The following is a 23,548-nucleotide window of genomic DNA, read 5'->3' on the forward strand; positions in this document are numbered from 1 at the left end:
TTACCCAGATGAGCAATCGAAGCAATAAAAGATGAAGATTGTTTTACGTTCTGATATCAAAGATAATCTTCAAGATCAGTACCTGTGAGTGTCAAAGATGGTGGAGACTGCACTCTAGAGGAGTCAATAGGAAAATCATAAGTCTGAACAGTATTCGCAGTTTGAAGAGGACGACCATGGAGCTTATGACACTTGTTTCTGATGTGACCCCATTTGTGACAACAATTACACTTTGGTCGATTTTCACGGTCACTGCGCTTACCTGGTTTGGAGCTTTCAATGGACACGGTGAATCACGAATCAGAGAATAAAAGAAGATTTTTGGAATCAAGAAAAGTGAAGATCCAGAGAAACCGAGGTCGATAACCTGATTAGAAGACTGTTGAATCTAGAAACAAAGCCTTCGGAATGTGTGAACTATTCTATGACATCACCGATGGCTCGTGGCGTAACTAATGGAGATGGGTCTTCAACAGAACTAACCACCGACATTTATTGAGTCAATTGGCAACAGTAGTGTAGTTCCATGTGCGTCGGAACAGTAGATCGGAGCTTATGTTTCAAGCGAAAAAATGGTCAACGCGTGTAAAAGATTTCAACGTCAAATGACTGTAAACTCACCACAGATGGACTCGTCGGTGTCGAATACAAGTGAATTCGAGTGCACACTGAGTTCAGCTCACGTCCGTCCAGTTTATGAATTTATAACATTAATAAAACTTTGACAGAATCAGAAAAAAAAAAAAATCATCAAACACGTTAATTTTTATGAATCATCAAATTCATCTTTATTGAAAATCATACCCTTTTAAAAATCATATTGAATCAATTCAATCGGACAATAATTTATAGCCTAATCTGGTGGTCATCAAAAATTAATTTGATTTAAGACTAGATTAAAATTGATGAATTGGGTAAACCAATCGAGTCAAATTTTACAAAGTCTTGTTACCGTAACCTTTTCTTCATCAGGTGATATTTATACTAATTATTCATAGATATGTCATTTTCAATTGAAGAATTTAGATATCTATAACATCATAGAATTTTATGAAACTGTAGCTTTGATTATAATATGGACGGCACATGCTGCTTCAGTAATCTAAAGAATGTTTTTAAGTTTTGTCTGTTCTCACCTCTCTATAAATTGTGGCGGCTGTTTCATCGTTGTAGAATTTTCAACTGCATGCATGTGCTATCCTTTTTGCATTCTTCGATCCATGTGCCATCCTTTTTGTATTCCATGAATTCAATCAATTATGCAAAATCAATTCGAAATCCCAAATGAGGAAAAAAAACCTAACAATGTATGTAGACAGAACAATTTGAATATATATTAGATACAATATTTATGAAAATGATGGTCTTTGTTGTGGGAATAATTAGAGATACCAATCGACACCTTTGATAGTCATCAATAGGCGCCAGAAGTCGCCACCCATTGTGATTATTGCAATCGTGGAAAATTTAGTCGTCAATAAAGTGGCTGGAAAAGCCGAAGAATGGAAGAACTTTTCTCTGGTGGAGTTGAACTTGAAGATGAGATCTTGTCTTGGTCGAGGAAGGAAGCAAGAGAAGAAATTTTCTTTGGCCTATTGTATTCACGTTTAGAGGACGAAAGTATTTTTTTTCTTAACATTTTCTATTAACTTAAAAAGTTATTGTTTTATGTCCAAATAAGTTTATTTAATTTTTTTTTTTAAGTAATTTGAGTTGGGAATCTATCAAAAATTAGATTTTATAGATATGTCTACAAATTTGGAAAAACATTATTGAAAAGTGTTTTACTTTTATTTTAGGCCCAATTTGAGAGTGGACCTTTATACCTTTTTTTTAAATTTTGAAATGGATTTAAACACCGACATTCATATTTTCTAAATCAGAGGGTTGGCCTGGGCCTTCCCTCACAAAGGCCTGGGTCCGCCCCTGTGTATAGGAATACTTGAAGTAACACTAGCATTTGCAGAAACTATAAAATTATATGTACCTATTTTGGATACATAAATGTATACATATTTATATATATAATCACAAGATTGAGTAATTTTGAATTAAAGATAAAAGAACATCCAATTATGTGATGACACATATAAGTGTGTAACTAAACTTTTGCATGATCTTTCAAAATAGGCTAGACAAGTCAAGATTTCATACTACTGGGGCAATCCTCTTTACGGCTCAGTCAGCCTTATTACATCCGACTGCAGTTGTGAAAACTAGAATGCAGGGTAGCTGGTTCTGGTTACTCTCAAATGGGGGGGATATCAGTATTTAGTAATATATTGAAGAATGATGGAATCCCTGGTATTTTTAGAGGTTTCGGCACATCTGCCATTGGGTCAATGCCTGGTAGGGTCCTGTGTTTGACATTGCTTGAAGTATCAAAGGATATGATGATGAAATATAATGAAGGTGTAGAGATGCCTGAAGCAACCCGGTTTGGAATTGCAAATGGAGTGGCTGGCATGGTGTCAAATTTAGTTTCTTGTGTGTACTTTGTGCCTTTGGATGTGGTAAGTGAACTGGTTCTTTCTTATCTTTATTTGTTTTCATTTATTTTGCTACATTGATGGGAACAACAATCCTGAAGAGAAAACAAAAATCAAATGTCTGGATCTGGGCCAGTGTAGCAAATATCGTTTGAACTTTTTTGGGTGCTTGAGATTGATTATCCTGGAGTTGCTTTAAGGAAACCTGTTTAGTACTATGCCAGAGCACTGATAATATCTTGCAGGCCATGTGTGGTCCATTTTCCCTACCAAGAGCAGAGTTAGGATGTCTACATCCCTTTATATATACCTTTTTGTAATTGGATGCTTTCTTAGATTTGTCAGAGACTAATGGTGCAAGGGCTTCCTGGGACTACGTTCTACAATGGGCCATTTGATGTTATACGCAAGGTAATAAAAACTGAAGGGTTGCGTGGTATTTATAGAGGCTTTGGTTTGACGGCGTTGATCCAATCTCCAGCGTCTGCACTTTGGTGGGGTGCATATGGTGCTGCCCAACACATAATTTGGAGGTGTCTCCAATTTTCCTAAATGTCTATTATATCCTGTTACCGTTCAAATGTTGAACTGAATGCCTTGAATAAATTATTTTGCTTTTCCTATTTTAGGAGCTTGGGGTATAGGGATGAAGCGGAGAAGAAACCATCTCATGTGGAGATGGTGACAGTTCAGGCTACGTCAGGAATGGTGGCTGGGGCTTGTTCCTCTGTAATCACCACCCCTATTGACACCGTTAAGACACGACTTCAGGTGATGTGATGAGTTGTTATTTATTTCTTTGTGCCAATATGCCAAAGGAAAAGAAACCTTTTTTTGATTTGTTTTATGATGAATAATCTTTATGATTTGGATCTTGAGACATGTTATATTCAGAGGAACTCTAATTTAATTATCTTCTGACTATCTCTCTCTCTCTGCTGAAGGTAATGGATGACTTTAGTGTTGGAAGACCATCAGTAGTCAAGACAACTAAGAACCTCCTCAGGGAAGATGGATGGTGGGGTTTCTATAGAGGTTTCGGGCCTCGGTTCTTGAATATGTCACTCTATGGAACGACAATGATAGTTACCTATGAACTGATAAGTAAGTATATCTCCCAGTTAATCATCTTGAAGGCTAACAAACTTAGAGGTTAACTATAGCAGCAAATGCAATATGCAGCTAAGTCCTTAGGTGTGACACTTTGTGCATGTGGAAAAATATCCTTGATTCATGATTTTAAACTAAAATAACATGTATACTCTTTTATATAAAATTTCTGACATGTTTAATAGTATTCAAAAATCTTTCTGTTTGGTAGACAATGTCGACTAATCCCTCTGTACTCTGTGGGATGGAGTGGATATAGCATCATATTTGTTAGTTCATTGATGGTGTACATGTTTTGGTTCAAGTCTTGTTCTTAATAATTCTAGGAAAAGAAACTGTAGCTCTGCCTTGCTTGTGTGCTTGATTTCCTGATATATCAGTTCTAATAACTGAAAGTTCATTCACTGTTCCTTTATTTGCTTTCCATCTTTTGACAGAGAGACTGTCTGTGAAACAAAATTGATATATATTGTGGAAAGTTTTCTGTAATACTGTGGTTTTCTGATGGGAAGAGATGGATTCTGACAAGAGATTCTTTTAATCAAAATCTTGACAATTATTGTATGATGGAGGCATTTGCAAACCTAGATCAGTTAACATACTCAAAAGAGATTGTCTTTTGATTCATTTCGTCCTTCTATGTGGTTTCATGAGAAGTTATTACTGGAATTTTGTAAATGTAAGGGAGCTTATGAATGACACTACCTTTTCTTCTGTTTTGGGATACTACTTTGAGAAAAACGTTTAGCATATGAATGAATCATTCTTTCTTCCACTGGCGTATGAATCTTCTGTGCTCATCTTCTATTAATTTAAGACGGGTTGTGTTTTGTTGCTCGATGAAAGCAAAACTCAGCTCAATCCAGAATTGCGTAGCTGTGTCTTTTAGATGGTAGTAAATTGCCAAAATGCAGCACAGCTGCCCATCTTTAGAACGTCTTAACAGCAAAGGCTGTTGCTGTTTGTAAAGAATCATGGATTAAAAATTTGGTATTTTGAGGTTATAAACCTTCCAAGAGTACATATTTTAGATGGACGACATTTGAATTGCTTTTTGGAAGAAAAAATGTTGCCGTATAAGAATCGTTACTCGGTTGACGATCTTTACACTGACTCCGTGGAAAATCTGAAGAAAAAAGTCATTTCCATTTGCTTGCTTGCTTGTTTACTTTATATCTGGAAACACGTGGAAGCAAGGGGCGCCCTCCAAGTTAAAATCTATTGCTAAACGGTGATCCACGACTCTTTTTCAATTCAGATCTCAAATTATTTGTAATGTGTATATGGATGGATTTGATTTGAGTTGATTTTAAATAAGGATATGTTCGAGTTTGGTTTGGAGTATGGAAGGAGTAGGTTGAGTTTGACTTGTAGATAATTTGTATAGTTTAAGTTCGAGTTCAACTTAAGCAGGGCTAGTTGGTAATTTGCATAGCTCAAATTCAGATTGACGTGAATGATCACAACTCGACTTCAGCCCCTTTTTGGACACAAGACATATGGAGAGATGTTCCTCAAGGTGCTTATTGGCATTTTGCCTCGCTATATTTGCAATTGACAACTTTTCTTGTAGCAACTCATTTTGCTCTTGGAAGGGCAATTGAAATATGTAACAATGGACCACATACATAATATATGTTACACCAAACAAAATAAATAAATAAAGGAAAACAAAGATAATAGCCAAATCCGAGAGAAAATTGCAAGCTTCAAATTCATAAAGCAAAAGCACATCAAAAAGTAAACAATGCAACATCTCTTCAATTCTTCTATTACAAACTAATATTCTAAACACTGAATTCAGTAGATACATTATCAAGCCAAAGGGATTCATAACAACAATAAAACAAGACTTAAGTCGATCAACAAAAAAAATAATAAAAAGCTATTAGGAATCAAAAACTTATTTTCTAGAGATTAGTGATGGTCTATGACACCGAACCAACTACATCTATTTTGTGTGTTTATGTCAACACCAAGAAGTGAACAAACAAACACAGGATTTGAAGGAACCAACTTCCTTATTAGTGTATTGGTAATGAAATCTTAATTTCACTATCAACCTAGTGAAAATAAATAAAAAAAAGTAAAACTTAGTATATCAATCATTTAAAAATAAAAACATGAAGAAATTTGAACTATAGATGAGAGTGAGTAAAAAACTACATTTTTAGGTTTTTTCATCGATCTAATCACACCACCCCATAAAGAAGCATGTCTAGACCTAGAGATGCTTTATAAAAATCAATTACTCTTGAATCAACATTAAATGCTTGCTCCAAAGTTGCTTGATTGATGCCATAGTAGTATTTTTCTACGTTGCAGCATCAACCTTCTGTTGACTTCATGTCGCAACATCAACCTTTTGTCCACTTGATGTTGTGACATTCAAATTTTGTTGTTGTGGCATCAAACTAAATTTATGCACTTTCTAACAAAAACATCCAATTTCAAACGTGTCAATCACATTCACCAAAGGATAGAAACAACCTCTCATAACTCTTTAAACATGCATAATTGCTCCAATTCCTCAAAAATTAATCTTAGTTTATACAAAACATAATATCATCAATCGCATTCAACAAACACAGTCTATACCTTAATAACATCATTATCCTTAATCAATAATTTTCTATAGAAGTTACCATCATAATCAAGCAAGATTTGTCTCTTTCCAAGAAATCCTAACAATTAACATGATTGAAGAGTCTAGAATAATATACAATCATGCACGTTAACCTTTAATTCTCATTTCATTGAATTCTATCTTCCTCCGATTAGTTCTTCTAAGAATCAGCTCATTTGTGAAGAACACATTAGATCGATTATTGAAGACATTTTACTCTTCTAGGTGGTAAAAATAGTATCCTTTCGTTTTCTTAGGATATCACACAAAAAAACACTTTTCTGATCTACAACTCAACTTGTTCAAAGTTAATATCATAACATAAATCTCACTATTGTAAAGCCTTCAAGTAACTCAGAATGGGTTTTCACCCAATCTATACCTTACAAAGAGTTTTGTCCACATACTTAGACAAGACTTGATTTAGTGTATAGACTACAGTTTCTAAAGCATATTCCCAAAAAGACGTGAGTAGGTTCATAAAACTCATCATCAACCTTATCATATCTATTAAAATCCTATTACTTTATTCAGTACACTATTGTGTTTAAGTCTACTAAGAGGTGTAAACTGAGACATTGTCCCACACTCTTTTAGATTTTCTTTGAACTCAATACTTAGGTATTTAAAGGATTTTAATATTTTTTTCCTAATTGTGGTTTATAATTTTTTAGTATAATTTTTTGAATTTCTTAAAGCATTCAAACTTATGTAGGAACATACACTATGAAAGATTGTGCATACTTGATGCATGCTTATTATTGATAGTGCAATTTCAACCCATGCACAAGGATGATTGGAATTATTCACATCCTCATGCACTCTTATTTTTAGGCTATTCATGAGGAAGAAGTTATTGTGCATGCCTCCTCATTCAATCCAAAATAGAGTCAATGTAGGAAAAAGTCAAAGACTAATGCACGACCGTGCATGATAAAATATGAAGACTCACAGGAAAAGCTTCATGTTCATCATCATCATGCAAAGTCAAAGTCAAGGTCAAGACTTTTCAAGTTAGGCTTAACACATACTCATTCACACAAAATGCGTACACTCGTGCATCCTTGGCAAAAAGGAGTCACGAGGAAGTTCCTTGTGCTTGGAGTAACCTTGCATTATGAAAAGTACAAAAGCAAAGTCAATGTCCCTTATACTTAAACCTTGCTTGTCCTCAAGTAAACTAAAGTTTAAAGCTTCGGGAAATTGTACCCATGTTACTTATCTCGATTCATTTCCAAGTTCAAGTTTTTATGCAACCAAGAGAAAAAAAAAAAGAAAATAGTAAATGAAAATGGTTTCCTACAAAGCTTAAACTTTCTAGCACTCAATTATAATGTCAACTGTCAGCCTGATCTCCCCAATTGTCCTTATAAAATTCCTTGCATAACCTTGCTCCCAGTTATTTTGCACTTAAGATTAGGTATATCCATGCCTTATATCCCCTCATGAATTTTACCGCTAGACCTTAACCTTCATCAATGAAAAAAGTTCTTATACGATTCCAAAAACTACTTTTAGGAAGAACCTTTATTGTATAAACAATGCTATGATGAACTTATACAATGATGCATGCTTGAAAATGAGATATATAGCATACTGATTCATTGTCATTCCTTAGAAATAGGTGAATAATTTAGTATATTCAAAAGCATAGCAAAGGCATTACAATGCAGATTTTATTAGCCCACAATGTTTCAAGATACATGGAACTTTGTGAAGAAATGCAATCACTGCCAAAGGATATGGAATATATCACGGAGAGACAAAATGCCCTTTAACACAATTTTGGAAATTGAATTATTCAATGTATAGGGGATAGATTTCATGGGACCATTCCTAATGTCATATGGAAATTATTACATTCTAGTGGCAATGGACTACGTATCCAAATAGGTGAAAGTCATAACAACGCCAACAAATGATTTCAATGTCGTAGTCAAATTCTTTAAAAAACACAATTTTACTCGTTTTGGTACACCAAGAACACTAATAAGTGATGGACGCTAGTATTTCTATAACTACTTAATAGAGAAGGTCCTTAAAAAATACATTATGACTCATAAAATCATAACCCTTTACCATCCACAAACTAGTAGGCAAGTTTAGTTATCTTATCAAAAAATTAAATCTATATTGGAAAAGACCATAAATGCTTCATGAAAGGATTGGAGTATATGATTAGATGATGCACTTTGGGCATATTGCACCACATATAAAACACCAATCAAAACATAATTCCATTGTTAGTATACGGGATATAATGCCACTTACCCATTTAGTTGGAACACGAAGCATATTGGGTCACAAGATACATAAACTTTGATGCAAATTTGGTTGGAGAAAAAAGACTCTTACAATTAAACGAGCTTGAAGAATTTCATTTGGACGCATATGAGAATGCTCACATATAGAAGGAAAGAACAAAGAAATGACACATGACAAGCATATCATTAAAAAGGAATTCAAGTAAGGAGATTCAATACTTTTCTTCAACTCTAGGTTATGTTTTTTTTCTAGGAAAATTGAATTCATACTGGTTAGGTCCATTCAGAGTTGCCTAAGTATATCCACATGGTACAGTAGAAGTTTGGAGTGAAAATACAGACACTTTCAAAATAAATCAACAATCTTTTAAATCGTACATGTTGGACAAACCTAATATAGTAGGATTATCATGCCCGTTATCTGACCCATCCCCAACCTAAGCTACAAAAGATGAGCATTAAGTTAAAGACCATAAACAAGCATTACTATGAGGCAATCCAAGATTTTTCATTTATTATCGTCTATATTAGTATATCTTCACTTTCATTTTTGGTTTTATTTTTTTTATTCATGTCTAAACAAGGAGGAATGACCCTTAATCTAATTAAACAATTCAAACAAACTAGCTTCAAATACAAGTAATCATATCACATAGACAGGGAAATTACTTCACCCCACTCTATTTCTTTATAACTTCCACACATATATGTTGCTTGTTTTGATATGTATTACATAATTCGGGTGTTGTTATCACTAAATCTAAGTAAATATTGTGTATTTACTATGAACAGTTCAACACTCAATTTTATGGGCGACTCTCTAACAACTGCTAAATTAGGGATAGGTAGATAATTGAGATTAAAAAAATCACCACAGGTAATTAAGGAAAGGATAAGTTCATCTATGATGCTAACAGACACACATCAATTTGGAATTATTGTGATGCCTATCATACCTTTTTTGCAAGGTGCATCACTTCACTTTCTCCCAAACTTGGTGCCTAATATTACTCTCTAAGGTTCTTACTTTCCCTCCAAACTACGCTAATTTGAGCCTATATAAACAATTCTTTCATCGTTCATTTTTCATAACGTCATTTTAACAGCAATTCAAACACTTAACCATGACCAAGAAACCTACCATTTCAAAATGACCTTCATCCTCTAATATTGAAAAGTCATTTGTTTCACCATTTCAACCTCTACCATCTCGAGTTCATCAATGGTCAACCTTACCTCCCCTCTCAAAACTAGCTATGTCAAATTTCTCAACCCTATTTAAGAACAACGTTACTTGAAAATGCAAAAATGCACCTTGAACCCACCATATACCTCAATTTCAAAGCCCTAAAACACCTTAACATAGGCAGAAATGCTAGATCGAAGTTTTGAATGTAGAGCTTTACTTGAGAAAAAGCTCCCTGAGATCAAAGAACAACATGGTATAGTAGAAGAAGAAGATATAACTAACCCCGATCCATAAATAAAATAACCCTCTTAAACTATTCCCCCACCAATGCCAATGCACATGCTTGAGAAAAAGCTCCTTAAGATACAATGCCAGATCAAAGTTTTGAATGCAGAGCTTTACTTAATATAGGCAAAAATGATCAAAATAAGTAGCATGTGTGAATCCATCCAATAGAAATTCGTGAGAAGGAAGAAACAAGAGAATGATGATGACTTTTAGGATTTGGCATAAGGTCAAATATGCTTTGTTTTGCTTAATCCACAAGGTGGCTCTAGGGTTTAGCATTTTGTTTTATGATTAGTTTGGTTTTGTTTTGTTGCCTTTATGGTTGTTTTGTTTTTTATACTCGTACCTTCTTTTTTGTGCACTTAAATGAACAATAAGTATTCATATATTTTCTCTAATGTGTTTTAAATATGCCTTTATAATATGATCAAGCAAAAACAACCGCATAAGACAATAATCACCAAGGCGCATATTGGCATTACATACACAAGGAATACTCTATACCTTATTTATTATTATTTTTCCATACAATAAGGATATTGTAATGTTCAAGTGTGAGGGAAAGATAATATTAAATTTCAACCTTTAAATGACCTAAATTTAGTTTTTTTAAATTTTTTTTCATGTAGTTATGATTTTTTCTACTTTTCATATTATATGTTAAGAAATTGAAGCACATGCATACATGCCACTATAGACCTAAAGAATACATGACTAAGCACCAAACATATATATTTCATAGCCTGTCTACATAAATTGAAAAAACTTGCATGAAACTTACGAACCCATTCCTAACTTGATGCCAAGGATATAATGTGACCAAACAAAATCTGTATTTGCAAAATCTTTAATCTTACAAGGCCTAGACCCAAAGGCATCAAAACATGGCAAGGCTAGAAGCAAGATCTACGATTTCCAATCAGAGAAGACCTCAAAATGACTGATTAACTAAGGAAGTGAATGTTTACTTAGAGAAGGCTTATATATGTTGAGTAAACCGATTCGAACCTAAACCACCATAAAACTTGCTAGGTAGTCTTTTGAGATGAAATCCTAGTATGAACATCAAGAAGGATGTGATATAAACACCATTTTTTAGCCTAAAAAGCTGATTAATATATGCCCTTCACTGCCCTGGGCGTATACATTGTCAATCGCCAACCCTTTGAGCCTTGATTATATTATATTATGGCTTATGCAAATTTTCTTACATAACCCGCATATACCTAACCTAGTCGTTAAGAAAAGCCTTACCCTTACATAAGTACATGATTGATGACAAGTGATAGACGCAAAATTCATCTATTCTATCCAAAGAAGAAAAATGCAAAAATCAATGGAGCTCCCCTATAAAAGTTACAACCTTGAATGTATAAAAAAATAAGTGTAGGGGAGAAAGAAAGGGTAGGCAAACAATTGCTTCAAATAATTTAAAAAAAAAGAGAGAGAAAAGAAAGATATGAGCCTTGCCTTACTAAATGGAATAATACAAACTCTATTACGAGAAGACTTTTTCAAGTGGTCAAGTTAATACATTCGAATGTTTTGACTTTTCTTCATTCTTGTGCTTATGACTTTGTGAAAATATCCTTATATCCCTTCATTTCATAACTCATACCATAGCCACATTACAACCAAATAAAAAACCTATTGATCCTTTAAGATGTCGCATTTACATCAATACAGATAGGTTGTTTGGTTTTGCCTATAGGGTTAGAAAACAACTTATCATATACCAAATAAGTTTCTATGTTTGCATACCATAGACTACTATACTTGGAGATTGCCATCATGTTATAATATTTGTCTAAGATTTGTCGATTATTAAATATTAACAAAAGAAAAAAAACAAATAAACAACACAAGTGAATAACAAACTCCATCTTGTTGAAAACTAACCAATGAATTGAATTAGCAAGAAACACTTCTACATCCTATGCATCTAGACACAACTGACATTTAACTAATTCAAGGCTTGCTCAAATTTGTTAACAGATATAGGTTTAGTGAGGACATCAACTGGATTATCTCCAGTTGCAATCTTCTCCAAGACCATTTGACCTTTACTCAGTATATCCTTGATGAAATAAAGCCTTACATCTATGTGTTTTGTCCTCTCATGGAAAACACTATTTTTTGACAAGTGTATTGCACTCTGAGAGTCACAGAATACCATTGGAACATTAGCACATAACCCAAGTTCTTGTGTTATTCCCTTGAGCCATAATGCTTCCTTCATAGCCTTAGTAAATGCCACATATTCTGCTTATATTGTAGAAAGTGCCACAATATGCTGTAAACAACTTTTTCAGCTTAGTACATTACCTCCAAATGTGAAAATGTACCTTATTAGTGATCTCTCTTCTCTAGATCTACTGTATAATTTGAATCACAATAACCTTTCACAAGAAATTGTTAGAACCATTAGTACAAAAATTTAAACCAAGATTACATGACCCTTTTAAATATCTAACCATTTTGTAGCATTCCAATAATCCTTTGTCGGTTTTCCCATAAATCTGCTTACCAAACCAATTGCATAGACAATATCAGGCCTGGATCCTATCATTGCGTATATCAAGTTGCCTACAATATTAGTATAAGGAATATTTTTGCATATATTCAAATTCAGCATTAGATATATCATGTGAGACAGACTTTAACTTGAAATGTGCACCCATAGGTGTATTAACAGGCTTAGTATTCAGCATACCAGATAAATCTAGGACTTTCTTTATGTACCAGATTATGATAAAGACAAATTACATTATCTCTATCTTTTTTTATGTTCATTCCTAGAATTCTTTTGGTAGGCCCTAAGTCTTTCATTTCAAACTCAATTTTTAGTAGTTTTTTCAAGTTACTTAACTTATTCTTTTCTTTTGAAATAATAAACATGTTATCCACATAGATTAATCGATACACATAATTTCTAGTATCATATTTCAGAAAGTACACACAGTGATCAAAACTGCATCTTATGAAGCCAAGAGATAACATATAATCATCAAATCTCTTATACCATTGTCTAGGAGATTGCTTTAATCTATAGAGAGATTTTTTCAGTAAACATACCATATCTTCCTTACCTGGCTTAATAAACCCCTTATGCTACTCCATATATATTGTTTCTTCCAAATTTCCATAGAGAAATGTAGTAGTCACATCAAGCTGCTCTAGTTCAAGATCAAATAAAACTACAATAGAGAGCATTAATCTAATATAAACATGTTTTACAACTGGTGAATATACTTCATGATAGTCTATTGCTTCTACTTAGGAAAACCCTTTAGCCATAACTCTTGTCTTAAACCTGGCTAGTTCACCTCCAAGAAAAGCAGGCTTAATTTTATAAACCCACTTACATCCTATAACTTTTTAATTAACAGGCCTCTTCATTAAAGTCCAGGTTTCATTCTTTTGCAAAGAGTTCATTTCGTTTTGCATGGCATTAATCCATTCAACTTTGTTCTTACTTTTACAGGCTTGTTTATAATTCAAAGGTTTATTTAATTCAATTGCATCCCCTATATGAAATGCATATGCAATTAAATCAGCCTGTGCATAACTAGAAGGTAACTTAATAGACCTTATAGCTCTATCTCTAGCCAGTTGATATTTAGATAATTCAGTTTTATCAACATCTAAATTAGAATGACCCCAACTTTGTAATGATTATTGGTTCAAACCCTTATCTTCATACTTTGAAGTATGAATTTGATTTGAGCCCAAACCAGGTTTATCACTTGACCTTTCAACATTGTTCTCACGCAAGTCAAAATACTCTACCTCAAAGGGGACATATTTAGACAATTTATGACTAGAATCAAAAAGATCTTTATAAAATATCACATTTTTAAGAGAATTTGTTAGAACTAGAGAGATTATAAATCAGAAAACACCATCAGCAAATAACATTATTGACCGCAATGACTAAGGCAATGACACTGAAGCAGCTAGATCATCATCTTGAGAATATGGGTATGTGACACAACAATGAATGACTTTAGTTCAAATAGGAGTTTTGTTAGTGTATACTTTAGAAACCATTCGTGTTATCAATTTCAAGGCATTTCATCTTGTATACAATCTTCTAAATAATTTATTAATAAATAAGTTGTTTTTTTGTTCATATGCATAAACTATTTCTTTTATTTACAATAATATAAAGTATGTATCTAAACTGTCCAAATGACTTATTTAATACAAACTAAATCATCAAATTATTCTTTACGAACATGATATAACTTAAGTATTTATATCACATAGTAGACATATGGAATACCTTCGTTAAATGTCATGAGATGATATTAGTACGAGTAATGATGATAGTCATGTTATTAGGGTATTAGTATGAATCAACAGTTTTCGAACTGGTTTTCAAACTTGATCAATAACGATAAGTTGTATGGTCATTAAATTGTAGTCAATGACTTATCGTATGATCATACTAGTGTACGAAGTAATCTTTCGATCTGAGACATCATGGTCGAATCTTATATGAACATGTGTAGTTTATAAGGTGTATGAATACAAGGTAAACCATATTCCATACGAGAAACCATATTGGTCATATATTATTTGTATATGGAAACAAATGATGCTCAAAATGAGATTTGTTGACTCATAAAGTATTGAGTTCTAAATATCTACTAATTCGACTTACATATGAGTTTCGAAGCGAACATCAACAAATATTAGAAATCAAAATCTCTAGTCAAAGTATAATGTAAGTCATACAAAGGATTTTCGTAATGACATGTTCCAAATATTTAAATCAACGATTTATGAAGAATCGAAATTAGGATTTTAACAATCCATGAGTCTGAAATCAATTTGGATTGAAAATGGAAGGATATTACCTACACAAAACATATGATCGGAGATATTAGGTTTGGTAGAATATTTATTCATTGTGGTTTAGGAGTTATGACACATTACTAGATGTTTATCATAGTCATTGAGTTTTCAGATACACTTTCAGATCATCTGAAAAGAAACTCACGACTATGTCATAGTGAACCTAAAATGTCGTACTAATAAACCAAGCTTATAAGAGGGAGAATTAATTATCCGAGGTTGGCTAGCACCTTCCGAAGGATAATAAGAATCATATAAAATGTTATAGGAGTACAAAGATAATATCTTGTTAAGGTGTTAGTGAGATGAAATTAATGTGACTAATAGATATATATATATACACATGACAAATCTTCATATCAACATTTTGATGGGCCAAAAGTAGAATTTTAAAAAACTACAACCAGTCACCATTATAAAAGAATGAAGTTAGTTCATTAAAAGAAAAAAAAGAGTTAGTCCATTTTTAAAAGGAAAACTCTCTCACTAAAGTCACAAACTCTTTCCCTTCTCTCTTCCATATTTGGCCAAGGCTTGGAAAGGTTTGGTGGTGGACTTTCTTTGATGGTTTTGCAAATGAGAGACTTATCTCATCATCCTACATTCATATAGGAGGCAAAAGAGTAGGTAAAATGTTTATCTTTTCTCTCTTTTACAAATGTGTGTTTTAATTTTTTTTCTCTTGACATGCATGTTTGTTTTGTATTTATTCTCTTCATCCAATCGTTCAGTTTCTAGATAAAAGTTTCTTTGAGGTCAAGTGTAAACCTTAGTTTTAAGTAGTTGTTACAAAACTTGGTTTTTAATTTGCTTTACTTATTTGACTCTGAAAGTTGGAAAGTCTTAATAGCTTAATAATTTTTTTTTTTTTTTCTGGTAATGTTGCTTGAAATTAGAAGGGCTTGAAGTGGTTTTTTTACTACTTCATTAGTTTATAATTTTATTTATTTAATTTGAAGCAATTAATTGGTTTATATTTATATTTCTTTTCCAATTTAAAAGTTGAATATATTTTGTAATGTCAATTGGTTTAGATTTTATTTATATTAATGTAGGTTTGTAAATACTTCTTTGAAGAAGTGGAAAAAGTATGCAATTGTTGTATTTTTTTTTTTTAAATACAGGTTACTATATTTTTTTATAAAAAAATTGATATTTATAAAAAATTCCTATATTTTTAATATTTTATGTTTTTTCATATTTTCATTTCTTATATTTTTCGGCAAATACATTTCCCTTTTTTTGTTTCCGTGCTACTTAAAGTGAAACCTCAATCATTTAGCAAGTTGTGTGGCCATCACTTTTCCTCTGTCAACAATAGGAACTGGCATCTCTCTGATCTGCTCCAACACTAAAGGAGAAGTTCAAGTAATTGATATGAATGCCTTAACTACACCACTGGATGTGCTAGGCCCTCTGCGATGTACCTGTCTCCTAAGCTTCGAATGTTAAGGGCATGCATCTACTGATTTTGTTCATATGGCAAGAAAATAGAAAACCATTAATCAGTTATGTGAAGAGGAGGAGGGAGAAAAGTTACTTTCAAGAGAAGCCTTCCATCACCTTTTCTTGGCTTTGCAAAAAAGGATTGTTTCTACATTAAACAAATTTAAGATGACGACTCTAGTCCGTCAAAGACATAAAAACTTCATTAGAATTTCCAAAACGAGTGTCACTAAGAGTCGACATATTGACGATGCTAGATTTGTGGGTCTCTAAGCTGTGGATTTAATAGTATGAGCTAAGTTGCTAAGGTTTCTTGATAAATTAAAGCGAGAGAAATGAGAAGAACATTCTAAAAAATGGCTTGTAGTAAGAACCTAGTTAGCAAGGGAAATGGTAGATAGCTTTGGACCATTGTCTTAACGTGTCCGAAGGTGTTACCTTCACAGCTTGACAATTGTACTTTTAACATGTAAAATCTAAGTGTTTTAGTCTTCATCATTCCTGTATACTCAGTATGAGTCGCCCATCCTTGTGGATGTGGTAGAAATTTTTTGAATACCTACCCATATTTAAAAAGCAAAAGGGTTGTAATTCTTGTGTGGATAAACACACCCCTCAAAGACCACCTCAGCAAATGAATTTAGTAACACTAGTGAGACAATACGACAAAGCAAACAGTGGTTAAGCGTATTGCCTAGGAGCCCTATAACCCAAAGCATATGAAAGTGAATTGGGATACCTACACGATGGGTAGAGCAAGGTCACCCCGAGTATTGAGAAAGTTTGATTTTCCAAGCTAAACCACTTGTATCTTATAGAGAGAATTTGTGTCAACTTCCACCAAAAATGAAAATTAAGGTGTAATCATCATCACTATGACAATCCTATCATCATGATATCATATTTAATATAACGTAATAATATCATTACTCATTAAATTTTTGTCTTTACAATAAAATCCTCCCCTTATTTCATTGAGGGGAAAGAAATGAAAGGTAGAATATATTAACTCTTTGGGAGAAGATCTTTGGATCTTCTTTTTTGGCTTTGACTATGGGATCTTTTATTATCTCTTGTTAAAATCTTGATAAGCCAACACAAAAAACATTATTTGAATGCTTTGCAGTAGTCTCTTACTTATTTATCAACCATTTTTGTAACTGTTCTTAGAAAACATATTGTAAAAAAAATTAATTAAACTATAGTAAATGTAGGTTTTTCTTAGACAATCAAATCACTTAAAGGTTTTTTGCTTCAAATTCTGCATATTCATATTTCTCTACGTTCTTGGAAAGTAATAAAAATAGCTTAATTGATCTATGGTGTATCTGATATAGATAGTGTGATCCCTGCAATGCTAACATAAACACGCGACAACCAAAAATGTTCAATGCTTTTGGTCTAATCAAAGGCACATACATAAATACGAACAGAGAAAGAATATTTATACCGTCCTTGTCACGAATGATAACAACAAAATAAAGAGATACATTGATTTGACAACACTCAGCTTTCAAGTCTACTTATATTTAAAAAGGAAGCAAAGCTAATATTCCAAACCTTAGAAGAAGTTTTTCAACATTGAGCAAGCATCTATTCTATTCTTGGTAAAGTGAACCAACTTGACCCAAAAAAAAAAAAAAAACCAAAAGAATTAGTCCATATACCTTTCCTTGGACATCATTCAGTAGGTTCAATAAAAATGGTTAGTCCATGATAATAGCACATTAAAACTTGGTATCAAGTAAATATACTCTCTCATATAGAGGCATAATAATAATAATAATCTAGCATGTCTAATAAATATGTTATTTCAATGCATATATTGACATAAGAACAGGTGATGACATTTTTACAGGTACACACACACACACACACACACACACACTCAAAGGAGAAAAATTTAAAGACATTTTTGAGGACGTGTTTCCAGTGTGCCTTTGTTGAAGGCAACATATTTCTTGTGATTTGGAAAGCGTAAGCCCTTTTATGGTGGGTTCATTGATTAGCTTGCATACGAGGGACACTTTCTTTGTCTCTGCTTTTCTACATTATAATTCAAAGGTTTTCAAGGCAAGGCCTACAAAATTGGAATAATTCCACCCTAAGCATATCTAACGTAACAAACGAGACAATTTTCCCACATTTGCAGCACTTACATTTTACCCCTTGACACTCCTACTGCATCTAAGGAAATATCTAACTCTCATAATTTGACTTCATCTACAGCAAATTGTATTTATTCTGTCTATGAATAAATACAATTTTTTTTTTTTTTCAGCTTATTCAGTAGAGAGAAAAACTTAAGCCAAGAAAAATCATCTTCCTCAGCGAGTGTGTATCACTAAGTGAAGGTACTGCATTTCATGATGTGTATGTGATCACACAGTATTCTCAAATGTAAAATATATGGTTTTTATTGATAACTTTTGGAAAATATACAGCCTTTCAAGAGTTTAATGCAGAGTCACATTCTAGTTTTTAAAGGGGGAAATTGCGAACTAAGCCAACTCCTTACAGTGCACCAGAAATTCCGAGGACAGTCACCTCCGCTTCTACCACGCAAACATCTTTCACTAGACAACCAGTGCTTGTATTATTTAAGTAAATGAATGACATGAATCGTGGCCAACCATATTCCCGCTGTGAGGTGCTGAACCAGTGCTTAGCTGTAAAGGAATAGGAATGATGATCAAATCTAGATGTGGTTATAGCATAGTGGCTCAAATTAACTTTGTGCAGTACAGACTTACTAAAAGAAGAGAAATTGTCATGTTTTAGGAAAGACAATATGATAATGCATACCTTTACCACTTACGTGCATGCCCTGCAATTGATCCTGGATACGCAGCACAAACTCTACATATATTTTAGAACCAGGAGTTAGTGTAGATACATTTGCCAAAGCTAAGTACAGAGACAGATGAGTGTTAGTTCCATGATGTCTTCCCTTTGGATAGAGCTGTATTTTCCTGAAACAAAAGAGAAACAATTATTATAAATTTCTATCTACAGTTCTTTCTAGTTGAGAGCAATAGCAATCTGTCATTTACAAAGCAATTAATCACAAGAATGTATAATGAATCATAATATAGTACATCATTTTTCTTTTTATATTGTTTGATTCGAAACCTAAAAGACCGATTTTTTGTTGTTCTAGATTTTGTGGGTGAACAAGTCTCTACATCACCTACTAAACGTCATTTCATGATTTAATAAATGAAATATGATTTAAAGTTATCCAACAGTCCTTGAAAATTGGATACCATTTGTGATCTCCAGCAATGAATACTTCTGAGTCATAACATTCTTCATTTGGATACCATTTGTGATCTCCAGCAATGGATACTTTTGAGCCAGAACATTCGTCATGTGGATAGCATTTGAGATCTTCGGCAATGGATCCTTTTGAGCCAGAATATTTGTCATGTGGATAGCATTTGAGATCTTCGGCAAAGGATACTTTTGAGCCATAACACTCTTCATTTGGATACCATTTGTGATCTCCAGCCATGGATACTTTTGAGCGATAACATTCTTCATTTGACTTTGAAAAGCTTTCAACCTTCCAGACATGCCTAACAGGAGGTGCATCTTTGATCATTGATAAGCACTCTCCTTTGCCTGTGATTGTTTCTTTACAAACAAAGACCTCTGCTCCAAACACACACGAGTCCTCCACAAGGTACCCATTAGAAGCATCATTAAATACTGTGAGCGGAATATATTGATCAAAACCCAATTCAAGCTTCAATCTGTGAAAGTGTCTTTCCCTCCCCGGAGCATCTACCAATAAAATTGACCAAATAATTAGTCAGAGGCACAAGATTTGCTTGCCGTATGCTAAATCAAGAAGGCAATAGAAGGAAAAATGTCCCTAATGCAAGAAAGAGATGAAAAAAATGCTTTAATGTTCAAGAGCAACTATTTTAGACACCAGAAGAACTCAACAAGTAAAAGCTGACAATTCTTCCCACAAATTGTGCCAAAAAATATACGCAAGCGTAAAGTAAAATTAAGTGGATAAATGATGTGTCCCAACCAATAAATTAAACTAACCTTGAACTATCAAGTAGTTGTCCTTATTCTGATCAAGCAAAAACAAACGGACAACAGCATACACCTGCCAACCATGAGTGAGAGAACTTGCATCTGCTATTGCTAAGTAGAGTGAAATATGCTCTTTTACATTCTTGCTTTTATTACCATTGGGGTAGAGAACCAGTTTCCTGCAAGGGTGGGCCAAATAAGTTCATGGAGTTTGAAAATAAGAGGACAATATCAGTAATGTAGAGATGGTTGTGCGTGCTTGCTACTGCAACCAAAATCCATCAATATGTTCATACATAGGGTACACTAGTTTTCAGGTATGAAGTCTGAAATCCTAAACTTTTGGCTTTTATCTTAGTTGAAAAGATCTGAAATATTTGCCTCAAATTAATTCTTAAAAAGACCTATAAAATCATTCTATTTCTTACCTTCATAAATCCCATTTATATGTATAAACAATTGAATTAAATTTTCTCAAACTGATGAACTGCTAAGACTTATATTTAGACATTGAAAGAAAATATCATTAAAATTTCAGTTAAATTCGGATATTTAACTTCAAACAACATAACAAATTCCACCTAACTAAACATGGCTTCGGTTTTATGGGGAAAAAAAAAATACCATTTGTAGCCTCCGGCTTCAAATACCCCAGAATCATATTTCTCCACTACATTCTTCAAAAGTACAGAAAATAATTGTATTTTGACAGTGTAATGAGTTGGTGGTGCATCTGATGTAGATCTTATGATCCCTGCAATTCTAATGTTAATGAGAATATATTCTAAACAAGAAGAAGAACCTGAGGCAAGAGCTGAAATTGTTTAACGCATATAATAGCAAGTAATTGCCCAAAAATACACACATAGAGAGAGAAGAGCATACCATCCTTATCAGCAACAATTCCATCCATGGCAATTTGCTGAATTGTAGAGATACAGGTTACACCAATCAGCTTCATAGTCTTTTATAAGGAACAGAAGGAAGCTAATATTCCAATCTTGAAAGTTTTATAAAGGTAAAACCTTATCCTTTGCTTAAGAGAGTTACTTTTTGAACATTTATTAAGTATCTATTCTATTCTTAGAGCTCTGAACAAAATTACAAATATTCATGATCAGAGTATACCATGTGCTTTACCCTTGCAGATAACTCAGTAATTATAACTGATAAAAGAGAAGTATAAAATTGTCAGCCAACAATTGCAGCAATAAATGCAGTCCAACCGATGGCAACCCATAAGAAAGTTTGGGTGATGTATTGAGTTCCTGATGGCTGCATCAGACAAAAAGTTGGCATGCTGTGTTGGGTTACTGAAGAATACAACGTCATTATAATGATCAATTTGTGTTGTTGATCCAAAGGGCAGCATTGCATCATCAATTCCACACAAGAGATTACATTATAAATTGCATAAAGTTTCAGCAGAAATCACATCAGTCAGAAACAGAAAAAAGCAGCAACAATAAAGCATATAAATGCATAGGGACAATTGTTTATGAACTGCACAGGGGAAACTTAAAATTTTCTTCATAACAGCAACCTTTCTTGAGTAACAAGACAGTGCTCCTACTAAAGGAATAAGCTAGAGCTAATGACAACTCAATTATAACACCTCCAAATCACTGAATATAAACTATTGAAGAAAACAAAACAAATTACTATCAGTAGATCAGTATGTGGGTACTGATTCCCCTTAAATAAATCCTAGGTTCCAACAGGAGCATACACCATAATGGCACTTCAACCACCAAAAAGAAAAATCCCTCTCTTTACTATGAATATTTTGGCCTTGTATACCCCAAACTTATCAGCTTCCCCACCAACTTCTTCTCCGCATTTACCTAAAAACAAAATAAATATATATATACATATCAGCAACAATCTCTAAACACACACTACAACTAAAAAAAGTGAATCGCACATAACATAGTCAATAAACAAAACATAAACATGAGAGACAGAACCAAACCTCAAGCATAGGACTATTCTTAGGTATATTGCAAGCCAAAATCACATTGAGACCAGTCTTTAACACTGCCACAAATATTTATATCAGCCAACACAAAAATTTTTACAGCTATAAAACATGTTATCCAATTCACAAACACAATATATACCTAATCTTCGAGCAATGCCTGATCCTGTATTGTCAGAAACTCCTCCTAGTATTGAACTAACACTCACTGTATTGTTCTGCAACAACAACTACTATAAGATCAATGTCATTTACTTTTCTCTTTAATAGTAGCTTCATACCACATTACAGAAGAGCCTGTTTTCATTTACATATATTGTTGGTGAAGATCATTAACAATTTTAAATTAGTTTAGAACTATGAGGATCTTCATAATTTCAAGCGAAATATTTTATGAATTTCGAATTTAAGAAATAGATATATAATTACAATAAACTTACAGGTGGAGTAGGGGCAGCTGCATATAAGCGTCCAAATTTAGCAGAGTTACAACCAATCCAAGCATATATCTATTTTGTTGAACAAAAATAAAAGTAAAATTGTAACTCTCTAGCACGGTTATTATTTTACAGTTATGTAGACAGAAGAAGTAGTAGAGCAAGAACCTGGTTAGGAAAACGGATTATCTGAAAATGGAGAGTGACGTCATCGACGAAGTCTGAGAAGCATGTGATTTGCAAGCTGTTGTCGCTAGAATCAGCATGAGCGTTGCCCTGACTCGAATTTTCATTCATTGATTCGATGGAGTGAAGGACTTGATCTAGAGCTGAAGCTTTATCCGCCGTTGAAGACAAACTAATCGAAATAAATTGGGGGTTTCAGGGCAACGCAACTTTACCTTGCGGTCCTCTCCTCTCCTCTCCGTGCTGTTTCAACATTCAATTATTTCTACGGGATAATAAATAATTACCCAAAATTATAGGGACTTAAGAAAAATTGCCAAAATTCAAGGGTTTAAACAAAAATACCCCTTTTTACAAATGCCAAAAATACCTTACACTATTTTTATATAAACTCTCACCAACATACCTTCTTCACACCATTCAAAGTTTTAGTTTTTTGAGTTCCAGTAAAAAAAATTTATTCATAATAACAAGGTATTTATACGAATCTTAATTAAAAACTTAATTTATTTATTAATTCAAGTTCGTATATTTTATATACTTATATAGAATTGTATCATAAAATGAATATTAAGAAAATATATGAAATATTTTGATATTCAATAATATATGAGGGGGTTAAAAA

At 33.2% G+C, this 23,548-nt stretch overlaps 2 protein-coding genes and 1 pseudogene across 4 annotated transcripts; 1 reads left to right on the forward strand and 2 right to left on the reverse strand.

Annotated features, from left to right (window-relative positions):
• Positions 1-1,271: 1,271 nt before the first annotated feature.
• LOC123209938 lies at positions 1,272-4,374 on the forward strand (annotated as a pseudogene).
• Positions 4,375-18,671: 14,297 nt separating this feature from the next.
• LOC123212557 (MATH domain and coiled-coil domain-containing protein At3g58400-like) lies at positions 18,672-21,702 on the reverse strand. 3 transcript variants are annotated; one of them, XM_044631736.1, is made up of 6 exons: positions 21,208-21,702; positions 20,947-21,076; positions 20,332-20,501; positions 19,767-20,058; positions 19,078-19,244; positions 18,672-18,941 (listed from the first exon to the last, which is right to left on the reverse strand). In XM_044631736.1, exons 1-6 carry the CDS (start codon positions 21,281-21,283, stop codon positions 18,787-18,789), a joined length of 990 nt encoding a protein of 329 aa, XP_044487671.1. In that variant the 5' UTR covers positions 21,284-21,702; the 3' UTR covers positions 18,672-18,786. The 3 variants fall into 3 exon arrangements, with proteins under 3 accessions (XP_044487671.1, XP_044487669.1, XP_044487668.1); XM_044631734.1 differs by having other exon boundaries at positions 19,596-20,058; XM_044631733.1 differs by having other exon boundaries at positions 19,539-20,058.
• Positions 21,703-21,837: 135 nt separating this feature from the next.
• Positions 21,838-23,187, reverse strand: LOC123212558 (proteasome assembly chaperone 4). The gene is made up of 5 exons (XM_044631737.1): positions 22,906-23,187; positions 22,741-22,809; positions 22,443-22,518; positions 22,295-22,359; positions 21,838-22,166 (listed from the first exon to the last, which is right to left on the reverse strand). The coding sequence occupies exons 1-5, from the start codon at positions 23,032-23,034 to the stop codon at positions 22,098-22,100; spliced, it is 408 nt and encodes a 135-aa protein (XP_044487672.1). The 5' UTR covers positions 23,035-23,187; the 3' UTR covers positions 21,838-22,097.
• Positions 23,188-23,548: the final 361 nt, after the last annotated feature.

The sequence above is a fragment of the Mangifera indica genome, chromosome 3, assembly GCF_011075055.1.
Source record: "Mangifera indica cultivar Alphonso chromosome 3, CATAS_Mindica_2.1, whole genome shotgun sequence".
Lineage (NCBI taxonomy): Eukaryota > Viridiplantae > Streptophyta > Magnoliopsida > Sapindales > Anacardiaceae > Mangifera > Mangifera indica.